The 23,359-nt window shown below is 39.2% G+C and overlaps 1 protein-coding gene across 1 annotated transcript; it reads left to right on the top strand.

Annotated features, from left to right (window-relative positions):
- Positions 1–75: 75 nt before the first annotated feature.
- On the top strand, positions 76–13,381 carry LOC135710132 (sodium-independent sulfate anion transporter). The gene is made up of 5 exons (XM_065232627.1): positions 76–335; positions 9,405–9,839; positions 9,906–10,334; positions 10,498–11,437; positions 11,499–13,381. Exons 2-5 carry the CDS (start codon positions 9,678–9,680, stop codon positions 11,780–11,782), a joined length of 1,815 nt encoding a protein of 604 aa, XP_065088699.1. The 5' UTR covers positions 76–335; positions 9,405–9,677; the 3' UTR covers positions 11,783–13,381.
- Positions 13,382–23,359: the final 9,978 nt, after the last annotated feature.

Raw genomic sequence — 23,359 nt, forward strand, 5'->3', positions numbered from 1 at the left:
AACTGCCACCGGGGTATTTGTTTACATTCCATTGCAGCATTCGTTTCGTTCCGGTCCGGTTCAGGAGGAGGAAAGAATCAAGATGCGGGAGGAGTCGCAGAAAAAATATTCAATCGGCAAAGTTATTTGCGCGGAATGTGTTTGAAATGCAGTCGGAAAAAGTGTTTCAAGTGTGCTGATAACGATCAGGAGTTAAATAATACATAAAACTATATAGTTTCTACAACGATGATGCCAATAATGTGAAGTGTTGGTTCTTGTTCAAATGTTGGTCACGTCTGACGAATTTCTCATCACGTTTGGATTAACGGGATTAACGTATGCTGGACATAAAGGTACATACATAATATTGTTGATTGCAGCTGCAACTGGCCTATCGCCCCCATATTCCCTAATAATTTGTATGGTTATTTTGCTTAACGACGCCCTGATAAAAAATACCCTAAACGAACGATAACCCAAATGATTGAACTATTCCACAAATAGTTTGGATGATACTCCGAACACCTCGTTAAGCAAATTAACCATAACATTTTTATTAGGGTGTGTTTGGGGTATCCTCCAAACCATTTGTGGAATATTTCAATCATTTGGGTTATCGTTCGGGCATGTTATTTTTTTTTGTGTTCCCCGTTTTAATATTGCTGTCAGTATGTCGCATCACTATTATGGGAAGCGACCGACATGGACTGATCAAAAGCAATTTCCCAGCCAGGTAATATATTTCAAATTGAATGTACTGTACTTGGCGGCAATCCATATAGCAAAGGGTTTTGTCAGCCCTGTATCCAGAAAAATGCGCCTTTTATTGAAGATTGTTGTACAAGAGCATAGTAGGCGTTTAGAGTCTTCATTTTCTTGAAGTTTTAAACTGAGATCTTTCTTGAATAATTCAAGCATGAGTCATTGAAATGTTTGGATTTATGAACCGTTTCGACTGCCTAGCAATAAAAGTGTTGCTCCAATTGATTTTTTTTTCCTTTGGTTTTTTTTTTCGTCGATCTTGTTTTCCGTGCTGACCACCAATGCTACCGACGCCAGGGAGGCAGCTCCCACACCTGGACCCTACATATCGATCCATCAACTCATGAACCGGGGACCAACGGCTTTCCTTCCTCCTACTTTTACGCCTTCCTTCGGCGTGATCAGAGATGTTATGCCTCAGAACATCCCGGCGGTGTCGACTGGGATTGAACCCAGGCCTACTATGGTGAGAGATAATCACGCTTACCTCTACACCACCGGCGTCGCTAAGCTCCAATTAATCTACACTTTAATTTTTTCGCATTTCTTGATCTTCATATTAAGAGAACAAGCAGAAACTCCACATAATGGTTCTGGTCCTATGATTTGTTGAGATGATCCAAGCCTTGCTAACATGTCGGCTTTTTCATTCCCTTGAATTCCACAGTGGCCAGGAACCCAATATAGGTTCACTTGGTTTCGGCAGGCCAATTTCTAAAGTGACATTGAAGCACATTCCCATACAAGTTAAAAATTGCATGTTGCTGATTTCAAAGCATTTAACCTTTTCATTCTCAGAAGGTTTTCCATTATTTTGAGATGCAAAAATGTGCTTAGAACAAAAGATGTCTGATACAGTCTAAAATTATCGAATTCATAAAAAAAAAATTGATTTAAAATCAATAGTATTTCAATAGTTACTCAATTGTTACACGTTTTTCCTATATCTAACACTCGTTGAAAGGAACTAAGAAGGCTGCTCTCAGAAGATTTACTAAATTCCGCACACTGCCACTGAAATGCTACTATGTCAGACTCAACCACGAGTATAAGCGGTTAAGTCGTCTCTGTTTTCAACGCTATTAAAGAAGGATTCAACGGCGGCTAAAATCACACCCGAAATCCTTCTGGAACTTCGTAAATGAGCAACGTAGGGAAGTTGGCTTACCCTCTTCCATGATTTTTAATGGTGAAACTGCTGGCAATAACCATAGACATTTGCAACCTGTTGTCAGCCAAATTTGCTAGTGTGTTTGAAGACGAGCAACTCTCCGCTAATCTCAATACTTCCGCCGCCAGTAATGTTCTTTCTAGCGGCATCTTCCCTTCTTGCTGGAAGACTGCGGATATGTTTCCTGTTCATAAAAAGGGAAGCAAACTTGACATAAACGACTACCGGGGAATCACGTCGCTGAGTGCTGTATCAAAACTTTTTGAATTGGTTGTCATAGAGTCAATAAATGCGCATTGCAAGCAATATCTAAGTGTATATCAACATGGGCATTCCACAACTACGAACCTGATGTGCCTAACGTCTTACATCACAGACAGTTTGATAGTTCAGACCCAAACGGACGTTATTTACACAGATCTTACGGCAGCCTTCGAACCACGAAATTGCGATCGCTAAGCTTGATAGGCTAGGGATCGGTGGAAATATTTTGAGATGGTTTCGTTCATACCTTACGGAGCGCCAACTGACAGTAACTTTGGGTACTTGTCGCTCAGCAAGCTTCTGCACAAAATCCGGTATACCTCAGGGTAGCCATCTGAGACCATTGGTATTTCTCCTTTCCTTCGACGACGTTCACCATGTTATCACAGGGCCACGATTATCGGTTGCAGACGATCTTAAAGTTTTTCTGCGCATCCGCTCACTCGCCGACTGCCGTTCTCTCCAAAATCAGATTGACATCTTTGCTGACTGGTGTAGTCTAAACCGACTGATGGTCAACCCAGCTATGTGTACAGTCATTACTTTCTCACGCAAGAAACAACCGATTATTTTCAACTACAAACTACTAGGAACGACTATCGAACGGGTGCATTGCATGAAAGACTTAGGCGTTTTTCTAGACTCAAAGCTGACATACTCACACCATCGTATGTCGTCGACCAAGCGTCCAGATTACTAAGAACTTCACAGACATTTACTGCTTGAAATCGTCATTACAATCTACTGTATGGAGCCTGAACTACAATAATGGGGCCTAGCGAATTGAATCTGTGCAACGGCGTTTTCTTCGCTTCGCGCTCCGTAAGCTGCCTTGGAGATAGATAACCACTTCGTCTTCCAAGCTACGAGAATCGCTGCCAATTGATCAATGTCGAGCCCTTACGTATCCGAAGAGATGTTTTCAGAGCCTTCTTAACCGTTGAGTCCACAAATGGCCGCCACGTAGGCTATACATGCACTTCCACTTAGAATTTTCAACTACACGAATATCGGAAATCAGTTCTCCATTTAATTTAAAATTGCTACTTCATGTATGCTGCAGTGTTACAATCGTGAAGTAACAATTTGAATGTTGCACGTGTCGTAGAAGCTGATATTTGTGCACTTAAAGTTTCAAAGTGGTTCCGAAAATAAGGATGTCACAACGATTCACCTTAATGTTCAACCTCGATCACTACGCAACAGTCTTATGCTAAGACTTCCACTTCTTCGAACTAATTATAGCTTAGGGAGCGCTATTTACGGTTTGCAGCGAGTGTTCAACCGAGTAGCGTCGATATTCGATTTCCACTTGACACCAAGCTTGACACGGAATATGCTTCGCCGAAGATTCTCTGCCTTTTTTGTTTACCGAAGGCGCTTGACGCCCAACTGCTAAGTGTAAAATTTTAAACTTATGCATTTTTAGTAACTTGACAATGCTTTCCTTGTTATTTTCATTTGTAACTGTAGTATAAAGGGTGTCCACGATGAAATTGCCACACACAAAATTGATTAGCAAAATTCGAGTTTTCATCCGATTGCCATCAAATTTTCAGGGATTGAGAAATAACTATTAAACTTCATTTTACCATTTTACTCGTATTTTATTTACAGTCCATACGCAAATGCCCGCACCTTGGCCTTAACCCCGGCCATAAGATTCTGCACAACCTGTGAATCAACCGTTTTTTGCATGTAAACCCATACTTTCTTCAGTTCCTCGACTGTCTTCACTACCTTAGGTCGTTTAAGAAGGTGCTGCTTCATAATCGCCCAGTACTTCTCGATGGGGCGGAGCTCCGGAGTGTTGGGAGGGTTGATCATTTTTGGCACGAAATTGACCTACCATACCACTTCAGCACGTCCTTGGAGTAGTGGCATGAGGCCAAATCCGGCCAGAAGATTGTTGGGACGTTGTGGGCCTTCAGGAGAGGAAGCAGCCGCTTCTGGAGGCACTCTTTTATGTACACCACCTGTGTCCGTTCATCGTGTCCTGGGTCACGAAAGGTGCACTCCGCTTCCCGCACGTGCAGATGGCTTGCCAAACCAGGAATTTCTTCGCAAATTTGGACATCTTCTGAGTGCGGACATGCTCCGGAACGCTGAACTTATCCTTGGCCGTGAAAAACAGGTTGCCGGGGATCTGTTTGAAGTCGGCCTTCACATATGTTTCGTCGTCCATGATGTAGCATTCAACTTTCGTCAGCATGTTGAGGTACAACTTCCTGGCACGGGTTTTGGCGGACTTGTTCTGCTTCTCGTCGCGATTAGGGGCCTTTTGTACCTTGAACGTTCGAAGCCCAGCCTTAGTTTTGGCCTTCTGGACAAAACTTCGGCTTAGGTGCAGCTTCTTAGCCACATCCCTAACGGAGGCGTTCGGATTTCGGTTGAAGGCCCCAACTACGCGGTTGTGATTTTTGGTGTTGTACGGAATACTATTTCCTTCACTTCTGGGCTTCCGATCGGTGGTCAACCGTTCCTCGAACCGCTTAATCACTCGCGACACCGTGGAATTCGCGATTCCCAACGTTTTAGCGATGGAGCGATGCGAGAGATCCTTGTTCTCGTGATGAATGCGTAAGATTTTATCACGCACGAGCTGTTCTTTCGACTCCATTTCCGCGAGTTTTGATCACAGGACTTTAAAACTTGCAGGATGTAAATAATGCAATATGAACTAAATTCACCCAAATTTTCATTAAATTCTACCCAACGGTTAAAAAGTTAGAGCAATTTCATAGTGTGGCAATTTCATCGTGGACACCCTTTATGTAGTCTGTATAATCTTTACTTTTTTTTTACAACACATCATTGGGACTATTGCAAACATAACAAATAAACAAATAATGCATTCCCAACAAACAATTCGAGCTGATTATAAGCTGAATACGCTATTTTTTAGCTGAAGCTGCATATTTTTGCCTAAAAAAGTCCTTTTTTCCTCTGTTCGGGACATAAAACACCTGCGACCAGTAATTTGATCTTTTGTTGCATATCCCGTGTCCTTAGTTTAGTGTGAGGTTTAGTGCATGTTGTATTACTCTATCATTATAGAGAAATGGTGAAGTATTTGGTTTTGATACAGTTGTCATTCTTCCCTTCATCGTGAGAAATCGATTCTAATTGAAAGGTCCCGCTATTTATTCAAAGGCGTGCCCCTTTGTCAGTCCAAATTAGATTCTTCAGCAACAAAAATAAGCAATGACACCGATAATGACCATGCATCAGACCCCTAGTCTTAACCGCTTCAAACTAGGGTACAGCAAATAGAAGATTAGGAATCACATAGATGAAGACTAACTAACTATTTTTTCCTTGTTTCAAGTTCATCCTCGATGGACCAAGCCGAGTATTGTCACGTCAACAAAGCATACAAAGTTACAAGGATTAAGATGCGTTCCTTTGACATCCCGTAACATACCACGAAAAGGTGATCTACCCAAGTTATGGGGTGAATAAGTCCTCATTCAGCTTTCATTGTTAGTTGGATTGCTTGTCACACATTTGTAAACCTCCTCCCCCCTTAGAGCATGACGGACTTAATGGATGATCTCTAAGACATTTTTTTACATGAATTATTTTTGAGCATATTAAGAACGATAAAAGTCTCTCACAATAGTTTTCTTTTACATTTGAGCACAGGCAGTCAATTGAGATTATTTAAAAAAAAAAACGTTATAAATCGGTATAAAATCTACAAAATCGGTATCCTGAGGAGCCTTATCTGTATATCGGTATCAAGTTCGAAAATCGGTATCTGGCCTAAGATTTCAAGTTTTCTAGAGTACAAATCTCGGACGCTGTTACGACACCGCTCATGATATTGAATCTCCCTTTTTGCTACACTGCAGCAAACGTTATGTTCCAGTTTCCTTGCTGTATGTTTCATGAGAGCTGATTTTTGTGCCCTTGAAATTGAGGGATGTAAATGAGATTAATGAGAAATAAAGCTTCCCCAGCGATTCACCTTAAATTATTGTGCGCGTAAAAAGCCGGATACTTGGAAATGATTTCTGAATCATTGGCCTTTCGTAAATGGATGAGTGCCAGGTGATTTACAGATACAGTTATACCAACAATCAATACGAAACTAACGATTTTAAATTGGCTCACCACTTTAGTAGCCTATTGGTCCCAAGCAAACGATTAACGTACCCTATTCTAGTTGAAATTCTATTACTACACTATGTTTGTTTTGATTCGCTATGAAAGTTTGACAGATAACATCAGGGGTGTTTGGATTCATGCAGAACATGCAGGGGTGAGTGAAATAGCTTGGGACTGCTTGGGACCGTTGTTCTGGTACTGAGTGAGCCAAAAATAATAATGATTTTCTTCGGGACCCAGTGGTCTTAGAGTTACCTCTATGGTTATACCTTGATATAACGTAAATGTCACTTTTGACTTCCATCGCCGATTTCTCGCAAACGATCATTCAAACAAGCAAAGTAATAACACCATCGGACAGATAAGATAATCTCCCATCTATTGGTAATATTAATGTGTGTGATTCAATTGTTATTAGCGAGATAATGACGATGGAAGTCAAAACTGACAGTTACGTTATATCGAGGTATACCCATAGAGGTAACTTTAAGACCAGAAGGTCCCGAAGAAACATGTTCAACTTTTTGGCTCAGCTCTGGTACTATCTTCGGTCCCAAGCTAATCAATGCACCCTTCGAAACATAGGAAAATCCACGAACCCCTCATTTTATCTGTCAAACTTGCATAGCGAATCAAAACAAACATAGTGTAGTACTAGAATTTTGACTAGAATGGGATACGTTAATCGATTTGCTTGGGACCAAATAGGCTACCCAACAAACATTGAATGTTGAATAAGAGCTTATTCAGGCAAAAACATGCTTTTTCAGCTAAAAAATTGCTTATTCAGCTGTTGATCCACTCAAATTGTTTGTTGGGTAGTCAAGTAGTGAGCCAATTTAAAATCGTTAGTTTCGTATTGATTGTTGGTATACCTGTACAGATTTTATATAGCACCTGTGCACACAATTTTAACATTTTTATGGGACAAAACCCGGGAATTTGAAATGCATACATTTTGAAAAGATTGTAGGACCAAAATACGACCAAAGAAAATAACCGTGCAAAAAGGGGGTATGTGTAAATCATTGTCAAAACAAGTTTTGAAACAAAAATATAGCTAGCTTTTCTGTCATGATGTTAACCATGACTCTGTATACTATAGGGGAGGTGCACCAGTTATGACACTACAAAACATGTTCTCCAGTTTTGGCATGTACCCAGTCATGGCCGAAGTGATTTAAATGAGTAGCGCCAGAAAGTGGTACCATAAGGTATATGGGATTGTGCCATAACTGGTTCACTTACCCTAGTTCAATGACATGCAAATATTACGTAACTTTGTTACATGTGGTGATCTCCAACCACCGGAGAGTTCACTGAACTGGTGTATTTCTGCTACACTTAAGAGTACAGTATTTACATTGATTAAGCTTGTGAGTGCACCATCAAAGGTCGACCCAGTCAACGCAGCATCCATTTGAATGAACAAAGGACCGGATTAATAAAAAAAAGCTGTGGTTTCCACAAGTGGATTATGTATGTCGCGGCTTCTGTTCTCTACCTGCACACGATTTTCTTCTCTTGCGATCCTTGTCGCCTGTTGCATTCTTTCTAACTATGTAGGTACATATATACCCTATTAGGTGGTTAGGATAAAATCTGGCGCAACCTGCGGCTTTCAGCTTCCAGTTTGTGCATTCTATGTGCTCGGTATGTTCGTAAAGTTTAAGTCTGTTTTAGTCTATTCGTGGCATTGGCGAAGCGCGGTTCGGTTTGAATTTCGGAATTCTGTTGTTGTTGTTGGTATGGACTGTAGTAGTTTTACGGATATTGAATTTAATATTTTTGTTTATGTAGTCTGGAAGGAAGCAGTTTGAAGAAATTTTCTTGATTGATGTATAAAAGAAATGGGTAGGACAAATATGTATAGTGTTTGTGACTTCATAAACTGGCCACATTTAAGCGTTGTCACTTTCAAATCTGAAGATTACTTTTTTTACAATTAGAGGAGTATGGAGACAGTGCATGGCTGCATGGACAGAGGATAATTGTGCAACTGATTTTTGTCACGTGCGAATTCACGATGGCTTATGATGATGATTATCTGTTTTTACACATCTTTCACCTCATTTAGCGTCTCAATTTTACGTATACAACTGGTGGTAGGCTCCGGGAGGAATCACACCAGAAGATTACAAGAGGTGTGTGGCGTATAACAATTTGAACACCGTAGCGTTGATCGGAACCTGCTATAAAAACCAATACGCAAGAAGAGTTAATGTGTGTCGTGCTTGATGTGGTGAGGTAGAGGCACGTGCGTGTGAGCTCAATCAGAAATCGAATATATCTAAATGAAACCGGTTGAAACCGGTTTGTGAACGTAAACACAAGATCGTAGGATGCAGGAATTTTAATCAGCATCCTTGTTTTTGGGGTCTGGGGTTTTGAGGATTTGCTTTTATTTCAATTTGCGTCATCCTGCATTCTTAGTTTAGTTTTTGGTCACTATGTTGTTGATAGTGAATATGTTAGGCTTAATTTAAAACAAAAGTATCAATGAGAATTTAATGAATTTCAGAGCGAGCTCGACAGTCTTAAGTTCCTTTGCTAGGTTCATTGTTGCATTTCACCATATTCGATCCAATGACTCATTCAGCTATGTGGCTTCGTCCTAGTGGCCTAACGGCTCAATACCATTCGATAATAGTGTTCTACAATAGGACAGACCTTGCGAAAACTTTTTGTTGCAATTTGACTAGTTATTTCTGGATTTGTTTGGACAAACTCTACAAACAGAACCGGATCGACTCAAGGTCGTTTGTGCAAAAATTGTTAGATTGATGTCGAAATTAAAAGAAGTGTCGAAACATTAAAACACACACACTAATTGTATAGAGTAGCGCCAGCACTAAATCGAAGCGCGCTACATCATTCGCGACATTAGAGACATAGGGAGACCAGTGATGCCAGCTAGAAATGTCGCTATGATTTTCATAAAAAACAATCTAGATTGCTTTGGCAAAACATTTCTATTACATTTTGGTACAGTATTCTAGTTACTGTAAAAACTTGAATTCTTAATCACAAAACAAACCATGAACCGCAATTCAAAGTCTTCACATCTCATTAAATTAATATTTTGCGTTAACTACTGTACCCTTTTCCGAAACAGGTTTAACACTGCGATAGCAATCGAATTTTAGAATGTATAAATAAAGCCAGAACATTTTGTCAGGCTTATTAGCATTCCTTCAGTTGAAGTAAGCGATCGCGCGTCTGTTAGCGCGTGCAAGCCTTTGATTCAAGTAATCTTGTAAACGGTGTGTAGTAAAACAGGTTCTTCTGAACTACCGGCCGGTATTACCACGAGACTTTCACGCGATAAAGAGAGATACGGTTGTTGCTCTACAAGTAGCAGGGATTACACCAGACATAAGTGTGAGATATGGGTCTCACGCAGATCGAGAAGTTCATTCCTGGCGCCAGGTGGCTACGAGGATACAGCGCGCAATTTGCAGTAGCTGATCTTATCGCTGGTATCACTGTCGGCTTAACAGTGCTGCCACAAGGATTGGCTTACGCTACGCTAGCCGGTCTGGAGCCACAGGTTTGTAGAGTGATTGAATTATATACAGCGGCAATATAGCGGAATGATAATCTTTCTACTTTGTAGTATGGATTATACTCGGCTTTCGTAGGTGGTTTGGTGTACGCTCTGATGGGTGGCTGCCGTGAAGTGACGATTGGACCAACGGCCTTACTTGCATTGATGACAAGTCGTCATACGGGACATGGTGGAGTATCCGGCCCTCATTTTGCCATTCTTCTATGCTTTCTCTCCGGGATTGTGGAACTTCTAATGGCAGTTTTGCGACTGGGTGCACTAGTGGATCTGATTTCATTGCCTGTAACGGTTGGCTTCACATCGGCCACTGCTCTAATTATTGGAGCGTCACAACTGAAGGCTTTGCTAGGCATTCGTGGAGGATCTGGATCAGGATTTGCGGAAACTATCAAAACTGTCGTGATGAGGTTTGGAGAGGCTCGAATTCCAGATAGCGTCCTAGGCTTTGTCTCCATAGCAATTCTACTTGCACTGCGGGTGAGTCGTACCAGTAAAACTTACGTTTTTCTCCTCTACAATATTTCGGCATACATTGAAGCAAACAATGCTTATACTAGCTTCAACATTAATGATATTCAAAGATTTTAAATCAACCAATTTGAAAAGTGTGAATGCGTTTTAACATAAACTAATTTTCCAGAAACTCAAGGACATGAAGACGCCTCAGGATGCCAGCAAAGGACGGAAAGCTCTCGGTATTGCATTCTGGGTCATTGCAACGGCAAGAAACGCCTTACTCGTACTAGTAACCAGCTCTATCGCATTCTACTTCGATCGAAACGGTCAACGGCCGTTCATGCTAACCGGGACGGTTAAAAGCGGAATCCCTGGTTTCCATCTGCCTCCATTTTCAACGCAGATCCCCGGCCCAAACAACACATTTGTTGATCTGAACTTTACAGATATGGTCTCTGAACTCGGCGTCAACATAGCACTGGTACCGATCATTGCCGTGCTGGGAAATGTTGCCATTTCGAAGGCATTCGGTGGAACTGGCATCAATCCAACGAAGGAACTGGTGGCTCTTTCACTGAGTAATGTCTTCGGATCATTCTTCAGCTCGATTCCTGTGACCGGGTCATTTTCCAGAAGTGCAGTCAATCATGCTAGTGGAGTGAAAACGCCGATAGGAGGCATATACACCGGTACTCTAGTCCTCCTAGCCTTGGGCCTACTCACTCCGTACTTCCAGTACATACCGAAAGCTGCGCTTAGCGCTGTCATAATTTCAGCGGTTATATTCATGATCGAATACGAAGTTATTCGACCTCTGTGGCGGTGCAATAAAAGAGAACTCATTCCTGGAGCTGTGACTTTCCTTCTGAGTTTGGTCGTCGGAGTAGAACTGGGACTGCTGGCTGGTGTTCTAGCTGATCTGGCATTCGTCGTTTACCGCACTGCACGACCTGTCCTGAGCGTTGACGTCATTTCCTCATCAACTGATGTTCAGTACATCATAATTCGACCGCGCCACAGTCTTCTCTATTTCCCAGCAGTAGAATGGGTACGAAACGTCATCTCCAAAGCAATCAAAAAACATGGAAATATCCCGATAGTATTAGATTGCCGGATAGTGCATGGTACATGATTACTCAAACCATACCGTCAACATAAAATACTCACAAAGCTTCCAATTTTCAGAATTTGACTACACGGCAGCGACCGGGTTGGGAGCTCTACGGAAGGAGCTCGATGCCAAAAAAGTTCCTTTAGTAGTACTAGGAGCGTCTCAAGAGGTTCAAAAAATGCTGAAAGAAACGTTAAAAAGCACACTTCTGGAGGCAAACAATGAAGATGAATTGGAGATTGTCCTTCAAGAACTGTGTGATGAAGGTAAAAGGGCGGAACTTCGGGAAGTAGTATCCCCGTTACTGTCGCCAACTGCTGAGCACCAAAAGTCCTTAGATGCCTTAGATGAGGAATGATGAATATTTCATCAAGTGAACGTAAACTCTAACCACCGAAAAACCGACGTGAAAGTTAAAGCTCACTTTAACTTGAGAATCTCTAACTTTCAATTCGAATGAACAGCGATCCAATTTTTCAAAAACTATAGAATTTGTTAGTCTAGATCCAAAATTTGAATCAGACACGAACAGATATAACAACAGATGGCGGTAGTGTTTAATCGTCAAACCCAAGTAAGTTGACTTTTAGCGGCGCTGGCGGTAACACCAACCGGCCAGCAGAACTCGTGCTTTTTTTCAGTTACCGTGGGGACGTCATTTGTGATTAGCCCGGTCTCTTTCAGATTGTCTAATTATTTATGAACGGCTACTTATATTTGATATTGACGGTGGACGTCAGCATAACGTTTCCCATTCATCTAATGGTGTCCATAGTAGTAAAATTACGTTTATTTCTGTTGATTATAATTGTACATTGATTTAACACTTCAATTGATTAGCCTACCTGGCTCTACATCTTTCTTTTATTGGATATTCTAATTCAATATTTGCGTTTTTACGTCTAGCTTACATTGATTCGTTTTAATTGAAAATGTGATAACCTACCTAACGTGCTAGATCACGTATGATCTGATGATCTAATCTCAGACAGGTTTCTCTGAACCTTCCCAGAGACTGAAGACCATCCAGGTGGTGGACCTCAGAATTTCGCGTCCGTGGAGGACTGTTAAGGGTCATCCTAAAGATCTTGTTCTGGATCCTTTGGAGTTTAAGGTGATGGCATTTGGCGCAAATTTTTCGGAGATGAACAAGCCCGTAGCTAAAAATCTCCTCAATACAGTTTGAAAACAAAAAATAGCGCAAATCTCCCAGATTGGCATACCGTCGATCATGGGAAGGATTACATATTTGCTTGTAGACAGCATGCTTGTTTTAAAGGGACAAAGTGGATCTTCTGTTGATGAGTGGATACAGGAATCTCATCAGGAGGTTGCATCTGGTTTTCGTTTTGTCAACGTGTCCGATTTTTATTCGTTTAACGAACCGAAAAATGATAGTATAGCGAACAAAAATTAATCGAGTAATTACAAAATGGGACATCTCTGATTTTTTATGTGATTATTTTGATTAAAAAAGTGCAAAATTTCAACTCACAAGCACCAAAACATCTTGCATACGGGGTATTCATTAGATGAAAGGGACCGTGAAAGATGACACTAAAATAGAAAGTTTTTTTTTTCACTTTCGACTGTTTTATCTTAGCATTATTTGGTAATGCTACCAGATAAGAAAAAAACCGTTGAACATGTGTTCGGTTAACAATGGGCGAGTGTTATGTCTGTTTGTCTGTAATAAATATATCAGTAGTGTGCTATAATATCAAACATTTTGTTGTAAACCTTGTCGGTTTGTCGGTGCAGTTTTAACATTAAAATATGCTTACCTAAAATAAGTAATGTAATGTGTACCTCCTTAAGAGCAACCTACCTCTGTGTAGAATTGATCGGTGTTCTCTCTGTAAAGTATCTGTACTGGGATTGTTTAATGTTCCTGTGTTATGTTTATATTTCTGTACGTTTTTTAAATGTTAGATTAAGCAACTTATTGAATAGGAAGTGTAATGACTATTTATACTTCTGGAGCAAATCATTTCTATCCGAAAAATCCGATGATAGATCTCCATTCACCAGGAAGTAGATTTTCCTCAGTCGCTGTTCAAATTTCACCCATTGTTCGACAAACTTTGCATTACTTCGGCATGATCTCATAAAATCGTTTTGGATACACTTCAACCCTCAACGGCGACGGAATATTCAAAAAGCTGCTTTTGTCGCCAAATAGCTGAATGGTGAAGTTGACAGTCCCCCGTATTTTGCGTGTCACGTGACTCTCTGTCTCCGTGCAAATCAATAAAAAAAATCACCTCACACGGTAAGAGAGAGTCACGTGATTCGCAGAACAGGGAGGAGTATGAAAACTCGGCTCTGGACTTTTGAGCTAAACCAAGGATATTAATAAGCGGATCTACAACCTCGTTACCATCTACAGTACGGTTTCTATGAGCCGATAATATTCGCATTTTAACGACTGTGGAAGCATTGCACAAGTTTGGAGAATCATCTTCCCGCTTTGTAACCCGATTGAAAATTTCTTGCTTCTCTATATTAATTGTTTATTTTTAAGTTTTAGTTCGTGGACACGATTTTTCAGATGAATGTGTGCAATAAAATACATTGAAAATTCGAGAATTGCCAATAGGCATTTCAAGATTTTTCTCCCATACCTCGCCGTGCAACTTTTTTCGAAACCTTTCGTAGTTCTAACACAGAAAAACAGACGTCAACCGTTGTACACACATTTAAGGATCAATTTTAATATCATTAGCTTCGCAAATCTCCCACCTCAGCGCTAGCATCGGCTAACGTTTCTATACATTCTGCATACATACTTGTATGCAACACTTTTTGAGACATTGCCCAAGTATCATTTTAAGTTTTATGAAATACTACAAAGCAACTATAAAACAACATTCATAAAACTCTGGTCAAGGCTATTTTGTCATTAATGCATCCACCAAAACCTCATTAAGACTAGAATATGTCTAGTTTGGCCACCCTGGAGAAGGTTCTGAAGGGTATATTTTCGAAGCTCTTCAAGATTGATTTACTGCAAAAGGTTGTATGACGAACGCATTGAGAACCATTTGAAAACTACAACAAAAGCTATTTAGCAACAATAAAACTCCTTTGCGAGCCATTTCCCCAAGCTACTTGCTAAATCCTCTAGGAAAGCATCAATCAAGATAGAAAAGGATTTATGAATCCGAATAAATCCTTTTCTATCAAATAATTAGAATAGAAACTGATGGAAAAAATCTTGTTGAATATCCAAATTTATTACAATAGTTCACATTAAGTGGTCTAGTTTTAAGTGTCTTATTAAATTTTATGTGAAATGTAAAAATAACAAAAAATAAGTCCGCTCTCGTAAAACGTCGATTTGACTAACTATTAAACATTGAAAAAAAAAAAAAATATTCTTCAGATCGAGCTTGGCCGAGATTTTTATTTATAATTTTCGCATTTAAATGTTTGCTCATTGCTAAATTTACCAAAATATAGTTATATCTAAGGAAATATAGATTGAAAATCGAAGATTGTAAAAAACAAGCCAACTAATTGTAACATGGCGGTGACATAAAATTTGATTTTCATGGGTCATATGTGAAAAAGTTGTTTTGCTTTCAAGAAATCCTTAACAAATTCATTTGGTTTTAAAATGGCTTTTATGAAGAAAACTTGCAGGCTGAATTGTATTTATCTAAAGCCATTTTGCTTGATCCTAACCCGTTCAGATTTATGACAACATTTATGGAGGCAAAGTTGCCTGCAAAAAGTTAAACGTCAAAGTTTGTTTATTTTTCGATATTTAGTTGCGCTGTGGGATCCAGGGTTCTTCCAGGCGGTTTTCTTCCGATGGATTGGGCGCAGTTACTCAGATAGTTTGCAATACTGTTTTGCAACATTTCGCATTTCGAACAGCTGGAAGCGCAATCGTTCCCGTTCGGCTGGTATGTTTTTCAACTTTCGACAATGTTTTATGAATTCGAGGGCCCCGCTCACTTTACTCTTCTCCGCCAGATGGTCAGTCGTTGATGGTGTGCTGGTTCTTCTAAAGAAGTAAAATTTTGCTCAAATCGACTTGAATTTTTTATCCTACTTCGTCTATCCTTCGAGATTTCCTTGTCATAAATTTGGCTTTTATTAACTATGAGGAACCATTTTTTAAGCTCAATTTGTAAACAGAGTAATTGGGGAGTTTATGATGCACTTTAAAAAGCATAAAAAGCAACAATAAATGCTTTATGCTCTAATGCAAAACCTTATGGTTTTATGGTTGCTTTTATAATGATGGAACATGTTTATAAAGTATTTTATCAAGACATTAATAAACAATTGCTAATGACGTTTATGCTTGAATTACAGAGCAGTTTTAAGGAGGGATTGAGAACTGTTTTAATTTTTTTTTTTAACAAGACAGTTTTTGACTTTCTTGTCAGACTATAAAAGGTTTTTAAAACAGCAAAAAGCTGAATTACTAAGCAGGAATGTTTTACACTTTGAAATGCTGTATTTATACTAAATGGATTGTTCATTGCCGTTATAAAACCATCATAAATCAGAGTGGATGCCAAATAGTTACTGAATTGTTACTTGGGTGGTAAGCAAGCTTTTTCCGCTAGCGAGATATTGTTAGAGAATTCCGTGGCGATATTTTAAAATAACATGTTTTTAAAGGGTTACGCTTATTTGTTTCTGATTCTAATGCACACCAAGAGGTTACTGTTGATTACCAATTTTCCAAAAAAGGGACTCAAGAACTCGATAGTCATATTACATAATAATATTTGTTTTTCTAAATTATAACTGAAAGTACCTAAGATAGGTAAATTATAACTTTTGGTAATCAGATTTTTTATCCATCTCACTTCTGTTTTAACTGGTAGAAACTTCCAACATTTTGCAATACTCCTTATTTTTTTTTGAGTAAATGTACAATGAGAATTTGACAGCAATATTAATGTAAACAAACAGTCATTTTTTATACAAACCAAATTAAACTGTAACTTTGTTTGTACTAAAGGTATTTTTGATAAAATTGGGGATAAATGAAAGATCTATGTGCGTGTTTTTTTTAAATAAATGAGCAAAATTTCAGCTCATTTACCTCCTTGTTCTTATAAACATAGCAGTTTGAAAAAAAGTTCTCAAATAAGAAAAGATTTACTAAACTTTCTCATGCTGCCGACAGAACCAATCGATCAAGCTCAAAATAGTATAGAACCTTGCATATTTGTTAAATCAGTAGTCGAAATTTCAGGAATTTGATTCACCTCGGAAACCTTGAAAATCCGAAATTTTAAATAATTTTTCAAACAGTTAACTTTATATTTTATTAAAGTGAGAGCAAGAGTGAGAGTTGATTGCATGCTTGGTTCGCTCGGCCTTATAGAGGGTTAAAGGATCAGCAGAGACTCAAAAAGATGTTATCCAAAGATAAGTATTCCCAAACATATGGTGTATTTAAAAAACAACAACATATATGTTCGGCACGAATGGCAGAGGAGTTTAAACAAGCTGTCCCGAGCTTGTTCGATCACGCGAAGGTTCACCTACCACGCCGAACAGTTTGGGATGATGCGCCGATGCCCTGCCGGGACTGCTGGAGCGAGTGCCGTTTTTTCTCGATTCTATAAAAAAAAATTGTTCGAGACGCTACGACAGTTACTCTACTAAATCAAGAGACTTTTACAATAGCGTGGTTCAGAATTCGATAGACCGAAAAGGAGTGCCTTTAGCATCAGGTTTGGACTTTGATTTTAGACTGAGGACTGAACTACTCTCTAAATTAGAAATTCTGGTCCCAACCGTTATCTAAGTTTAAACCTGATGAAGGTGCTGGCCGGAAGGAATTTGGATCTTGAAGATCGACAGGCGTCTGAAGGCTGACGAAAACATTCGATTTAGAAAATTTTCCTTATAATATGGTTTGAGCCTAGAAAGATTTGTCTCCTGCTAAGATCGTCCTAACGTAATGTTGACAAGAACGAAAGAGACAGAAAGTACTTCTAATCTAAACAATGAATAGTATGTGTGGTTACACATGGCTTTTATGTGTACACATATTAAGTATGTGTCTGACACATAGATATCATTTGTTGATCACATTGCAAAAATTCATGTGTGGGACACATAAAAACAATATTTGAAATTTTATCAAATTAACGTGATTGCATAAATGTTATGTGAAATTCACATAAAAATGATGAATATTATTTGCGTTTCCAATGGAAGCTACAAGAAAACTATTTTCGGTGCATCGTTCTCCTTCAAGCCCATGTGAAGCATTTTCAGACCAACGCAATCCTTCCAGAATAATCTCGTATGTCTGCATACGTCCAGGATGCATTTGACTTCTACGCGCCTATACCTTAGTTAAACTGGTGCAAGCGTATAGTTTTCCCTATGCTGAGTTTTATTGTTTGGACCTCCCCTACCCGTGTCTATTCGAAATCGTTGACGATGCCAGAAGCACATACAGCGCTAGAGGTAACAACAGCTGCAATATCCAAACCTATCGACTAGATGCTTGCGTCAGATGACGACTTGAGTGTGAATCAATCGATAGAACTGTTTCCACACATCGCTAGTGGTGGCAGAAGGGGATACTCCTCACTATCCCTCCTCAGCGGGGGAGTCTGAGAAAGGGGATGATCCAATTCGTACCTTACCCAAAATTGTCCTTTGCTAGCTTTCTACTTTCTATATGGGTCATTCCAGCTCAAGTGGGTACAGAATTTAAAAAAAGTTTTGGTCGATGTCACTGATTTGAGCTAAACTTGGCCAAAACGCTTATTTTGGCATTCTGAACAAACATCTCTTTTTATTTTGCTCGAAAGTACCTAGATCCTTCTGGGCTACAACCCTGGATTTTCGAGATTTTTAAAAATTTCATCTTTCAGAAGAGATTACTCCACGACCAAATAAGCTATTCATGATCTTAGAACGAACGGCGCCGGTGGTGTAGTGGTAAGCGTGATTACCTCTTACCCCAGTAGGCCTGGGTTCAATCCCAGTCGGCGCCGCCGGGATGTTCTTAGGCATAACATCTCTGATCACGCCTTCCTTCGGATGGGAAGTAAAGCCGTTGGTCCCCGGTTCATGAGTTGATGGGTCGATAGGTAGGGTCCAGGTGTGGGAGATGCCTTCCTGGCACGTCGGTAGCATTGGTGCTCAGCACGGAAAACAAGATCGACGGAAAAAAACAAACCAAAGGAAAAAAAAATGATCTTAGAACGCCAATTTGAAGGTTTTGACGTAGGACTACGTCTGTGATTTCTATATGGGGGTACACGTTGTGAAAACCGAAAATGGAACATGTAACAAAATTATGAAAGATTTTGAACGTTATTAACTCAGCTGCCCCTGGACCAATTTCAATAATTTTATCACCAATCGATCAGAAATATTTTGACGCATCTGTTAAATTTAAGACTATCATTTTTCAAAATGTCACTATTGAAAATTGCATGAATGAATATTATCGCCGATTGCCTTCGAAAAGCGATTTCCCTAACATAGATTTCAAAGTTGAATTCCATCCGGTCTGACCAAACGGTGTTTATTTAATCACTGCGTGGTGAGTGGTGGTGTTCTCCAGTACACAACGAAAGGCTGCCTGCAATCAGCGAGCTGCAGCCGACATGAGCATCCATAGAAGGAGGAAGAAGCCACACAGCTATTGATCGCAATCAGTAGCTCTTCGTGAGTCATTGTGGGGCATCTATGTCAAGCGCGTCATACTAAAGAGTATAAACAGAGAGAACCCCGCTCAAATTCCGATTCCTACACAAAACACAAACTCCTGCTGCAGTTACAAATAAGATTTATTATATAAGTCCACGTAGTCCTACGTCACCATTGCGTACAACCATAGAGGTAACTCTAAGACCACTGGGTCCCGGAGAAAATCATTATTATTTTTGGCTCACTCAGTACCAGAACAACGGTCCCAAGCAGTCCCAAGCTATTTCACTCACCCCTGCATGTTCTGCATGAATCCACACACCCCTGATGTTATCTGTCAAACTTTCATAGCGAATCAAAACAAACATAGTGTAGTAATAGAATTTCAACTAGAATAGGGTACGTTAATCGTTTGCTTGGTACCAATAGGCTACTAAAGTGGTGAGCCAATTTAAAATCGTTAGTTTCGTATTGATTGTTGGTACAACCCCGTAGGGCTGTCCCTTGTAGTTTTTGTAATGTTAATTCTCATAGGTGTACCCACATTTTGTTTTTGTTATAGTAACTACAGTAAACAGACTGATTACCGGCAGGTAACCAGATTGTCAAAAAATTGTCACCATGGGTGGGATTTCGTATTTCTTAATATTTTGGGCTCAAATTTTCACCACACTTTGAAAACTCTTCTACTTGATGGGTTTCTAAAAGGGGACATGATTTGGACAAATAGTTTTTGAGTTATGATCAGATGAGTGAGAGGTAGTTTTGAACTTTTCTGTTGAAAAATCAATGCTATTTAATTATTATTTTTTTCTTGAATTCATTCACGGCGATGGCACAATAATATTTTTATGTTATTTTTCTCATGTTCTGGGCAGGATTCTCATTATATGAAATCTTAACTACCTCATTTATTTACTTCTACCATAATTTAATTGTGGTTCTAAAAGTGAAAAATGCGTTCCTATGGGATACAGCCAAAACATTGTGCTTTAGAAGTACGATGAAATCAAAAAGATTAGCAGGTATATAAAATTTCAGTTGATGATGACAGCCGGCTGGCAAATGTCATTTTCAATGAAAGATCTCACACGATATTTACAGAGATACTTCTGTCACTATCATCGGATGAGAAAATGATGATAGAGATTTTCTTCAAAATCTCATCGAATTTTTTATCATGACAGAACGTGACAGTGTTGTGTTCATTGTAATTACTAGCTCATTTATTGCTTTTAATGTTACTAGTTCCGAGGAATATATTGCGTATCCAGCTTTCCATGCTCGGTAATGGCGGCCTGTTTGTATGAATAAATGTATCCTTCACTGTGCTTTTTGACACTAACTGGAGGGCGTATGTTGTTCCTGGGAGAGGGAAAGGGAAGGGGTTGAAATTCGAACATCCAGATAGTGTCAAAAAGCACAGTGAAGGATACATTTATTCATACAAACAGGCCGCCATTACCGAGCATGGAAAGCTGGATATTACATTAGATGTACAATACGTCCAATACGTCCCATATAGTATGAATTTTCAACAATAGAAAAACAATAAAATAAATGGTAAACGGCTCAAGTTTGTTCAGAAAAAAATGATTTTTTGTACGGTTAAGATACATAACAACCCCCTTGTTTTATTGTAGATTTCCCCATTTACCATAGATTATATTGTGCAAACAATAAATTCTAGGGTTATTTTATAGTTGTGGACGATACAATTTATTTTAAGTACAATAAATTCTATTGAGGGGGTGACCCCAGCGTAGTGTTTAACATCCATACCTCTTACGTCAAAGTCACGAGTTCAATTCTCACCCCGGACAAGTCACGAATGACCCAAGAGTTTTTTTTTTCTTTATTAGAGTGACTTTCAGCCACTGGCTGGTTAGTTACTTAAAAAGGGATAGAGTGCTTCAGAGAGCGCCCCCCCCCCCCCCTGATTGTAAAGGGTACTCTAAGACCAGAAGGTTCCAAATAAACGTGCTCAACTTTTTGGCTCAGCTCTGGTACTATCTTCGGTCCCAAGCTAATCGATTCACCCCTCGAAACATAGGAAAATCCACTAACCCCTCATTTTATCTGTCAAACTTTCACAGTTGAATCAAAACAAACATAGTGTAGTACTAGAATTTTGACTAGAATGGGGTTCGTTAATCGATTTGCTTGGGACCAATAGGCTAGTCAAGTAGTGAGCCAATTTAAAATCGTTAGTTTCGAATTGATTGTTGGTACAATTGTGTTGGACAGAGTTATAACATAGAGGTAACTCTAAGACCACTGGGTCCCGAAGAAAATCATTATTATTTTTGGCTCACTCAGCACCAGAACAACGGTCCCAAGCAGTCCCAAGCTATTTCACTCACCCCTGCATGTTCTGCATGAATCCACACACCCCTGATGTTATCTGTCAAACTTTCATAGCGAATCAAAACAAACATAGTGTAGTAATAGAATTTCAACTAGAATAGGGTACGTTAATCGTTTGGTTGGGACCAATAGGCTACTAAAGTGGTGAGCCAATTTAAAATCGTTAGTTTCGTATTGATTGTTGGTTATAATAACGGAGTTTGTTTTGTTGGCAGATATTCAGATAACTTGCGGTGTGTCTAGTAGTTGGTCCTTGTTATAATCCATTGTCGTCGCGTGGTCTTGTGTCCGATTATTGTGGTAATTTTGCTTTTATGTGTAGTAGTTTTCCCATAGAGGTAACTCTAAGACCACTGGGTCCCGAAGAAAATCATTATTAATTTTGGCTCACTCAGTACCAGAACAACGTTCCCAAGCAGTCCCAAGCTATTTCACTCACCCCTGCATGTTCTGCATGAATCCACACAACCCTGATGTTATCTGTCAAACTTTCATAGCGAATCAAAACAAACATAGTGTAGTAATAGAATTTCAACTAGAATAGGGTACGTTAATCGTTTGCTTGGGACCAATAGGCTACTAAAGTGGTGAGCCAATTTAAAATCGTTAGTTTCGTATTGATTGTTGGTTTTCCGTTGTTGTCGCTGTGCGTAATTTTGTGCCATCATCCGTCCATTTTCGTGTCCTTATTCGTGCATCATCTTAATATAGTCGCTCGTCCGTTTTGAGTCAGTGGTTTTTGCCAATAGTAGTTCAATCCTTTGTCCGTTGTCGTTGCTTGTGACCCAAGAGTGTTAGAGTGACTAAAATCTATTGTAAGGTTACAATACATTTCATTGTACCTAATATCGTTCTTTTTTTACTGGCGTTCTCTCTGAGCTAGCCTCATCGGCCGGGTTGATCTAAAGTGGAAAATGTATGTGGACCCCTTGGACTGGAGAAACGTTTTTTTTTTTAATTTTGACACTTGGTGAGTGCTTCCAGTTTCCAGCTCCGCAGTGAACTTTCAACACAAACACCAACGCACAAATAAAAATTGAGTCGCAGTCGTTGCCTGTGTTGGTGTTCTACACAGCGCTGCCATTTATACAGATTTATCTGTATTATACAGATTTTTTAATCTTAATACAGACCCGATACAGAATACAGATTTATCACAGATTTTTAAATTACCATACAGATTTATACAGATTTTTATAAAATGCTTGAGAAAAAAAAATTCAAAATTTATAAAAACAAAATAATTTTTTTTGATTGTATGGGGATTTACAGTATAAATTGAATATTTCCAATATAAGCATGTATGTTAAATACAAGAAAAGTGCCCGAGCACATTAAAATGGTACAGATACAAGTACTCGTAAACATTTTACTTGCATTGAAAATGTATATCGTAAGAAATTGCGGATTTTCTGATATTCTCCTTACTGCAAAAATGATTTTACCAGCACTGGCGGGGCGACATCTCTCGACTTTTCGGTGTAACTACCACACAAATAATGTAATTAATTGTATTCATCTATATTAAAAATATCAAATAGTAATGAACTCGTGCACTTTTTTGCATTTAAAACTGCTTATCAGGAAGATAATGAATAGAAACTAAAATCTCTATACATTTTCAAACGGCTTCATATCACTCTTATAAATAAGTACGGACGATATCACAAATGGCGCAATTATATCCCGTATGGTTAGTACGATAGCCCGAATAGGTGGTTAAGCACTTTTTATGGTTATTTTGTATGCACTGTATTTGTAAAACAACAAAACATGATTAATTAAGAAAAAAATCGTCAATACAGAAAATACAGATTTTTTAATAGAGTGGATACAGATTTTTTATAAAACCACCTGGCAGCTCTGGTTCTACATCAAAAGTGGTTGAGTTGAATCAGCAGCAGCGCGAGGCAAAGGCGAG

This window comes from Ochlerotatus camptorhynchus, unplaced genomic scaffold, assembly GCF_037179485.1.
Source record: "Ochlerotatus camptorhynchus isolate MF236.1 unplaced genomic scaffold, CSIRO-AGI_Acam_v1.1 ptg000370l, whole genome shotgun sequence".
Lineage (NCBI taxonomy): Eukaryota > Metazoa > Arthropoda > Insecta > Diptera > Culicidae > Ochlerotatus > Ochlerotatus camptorhynchus.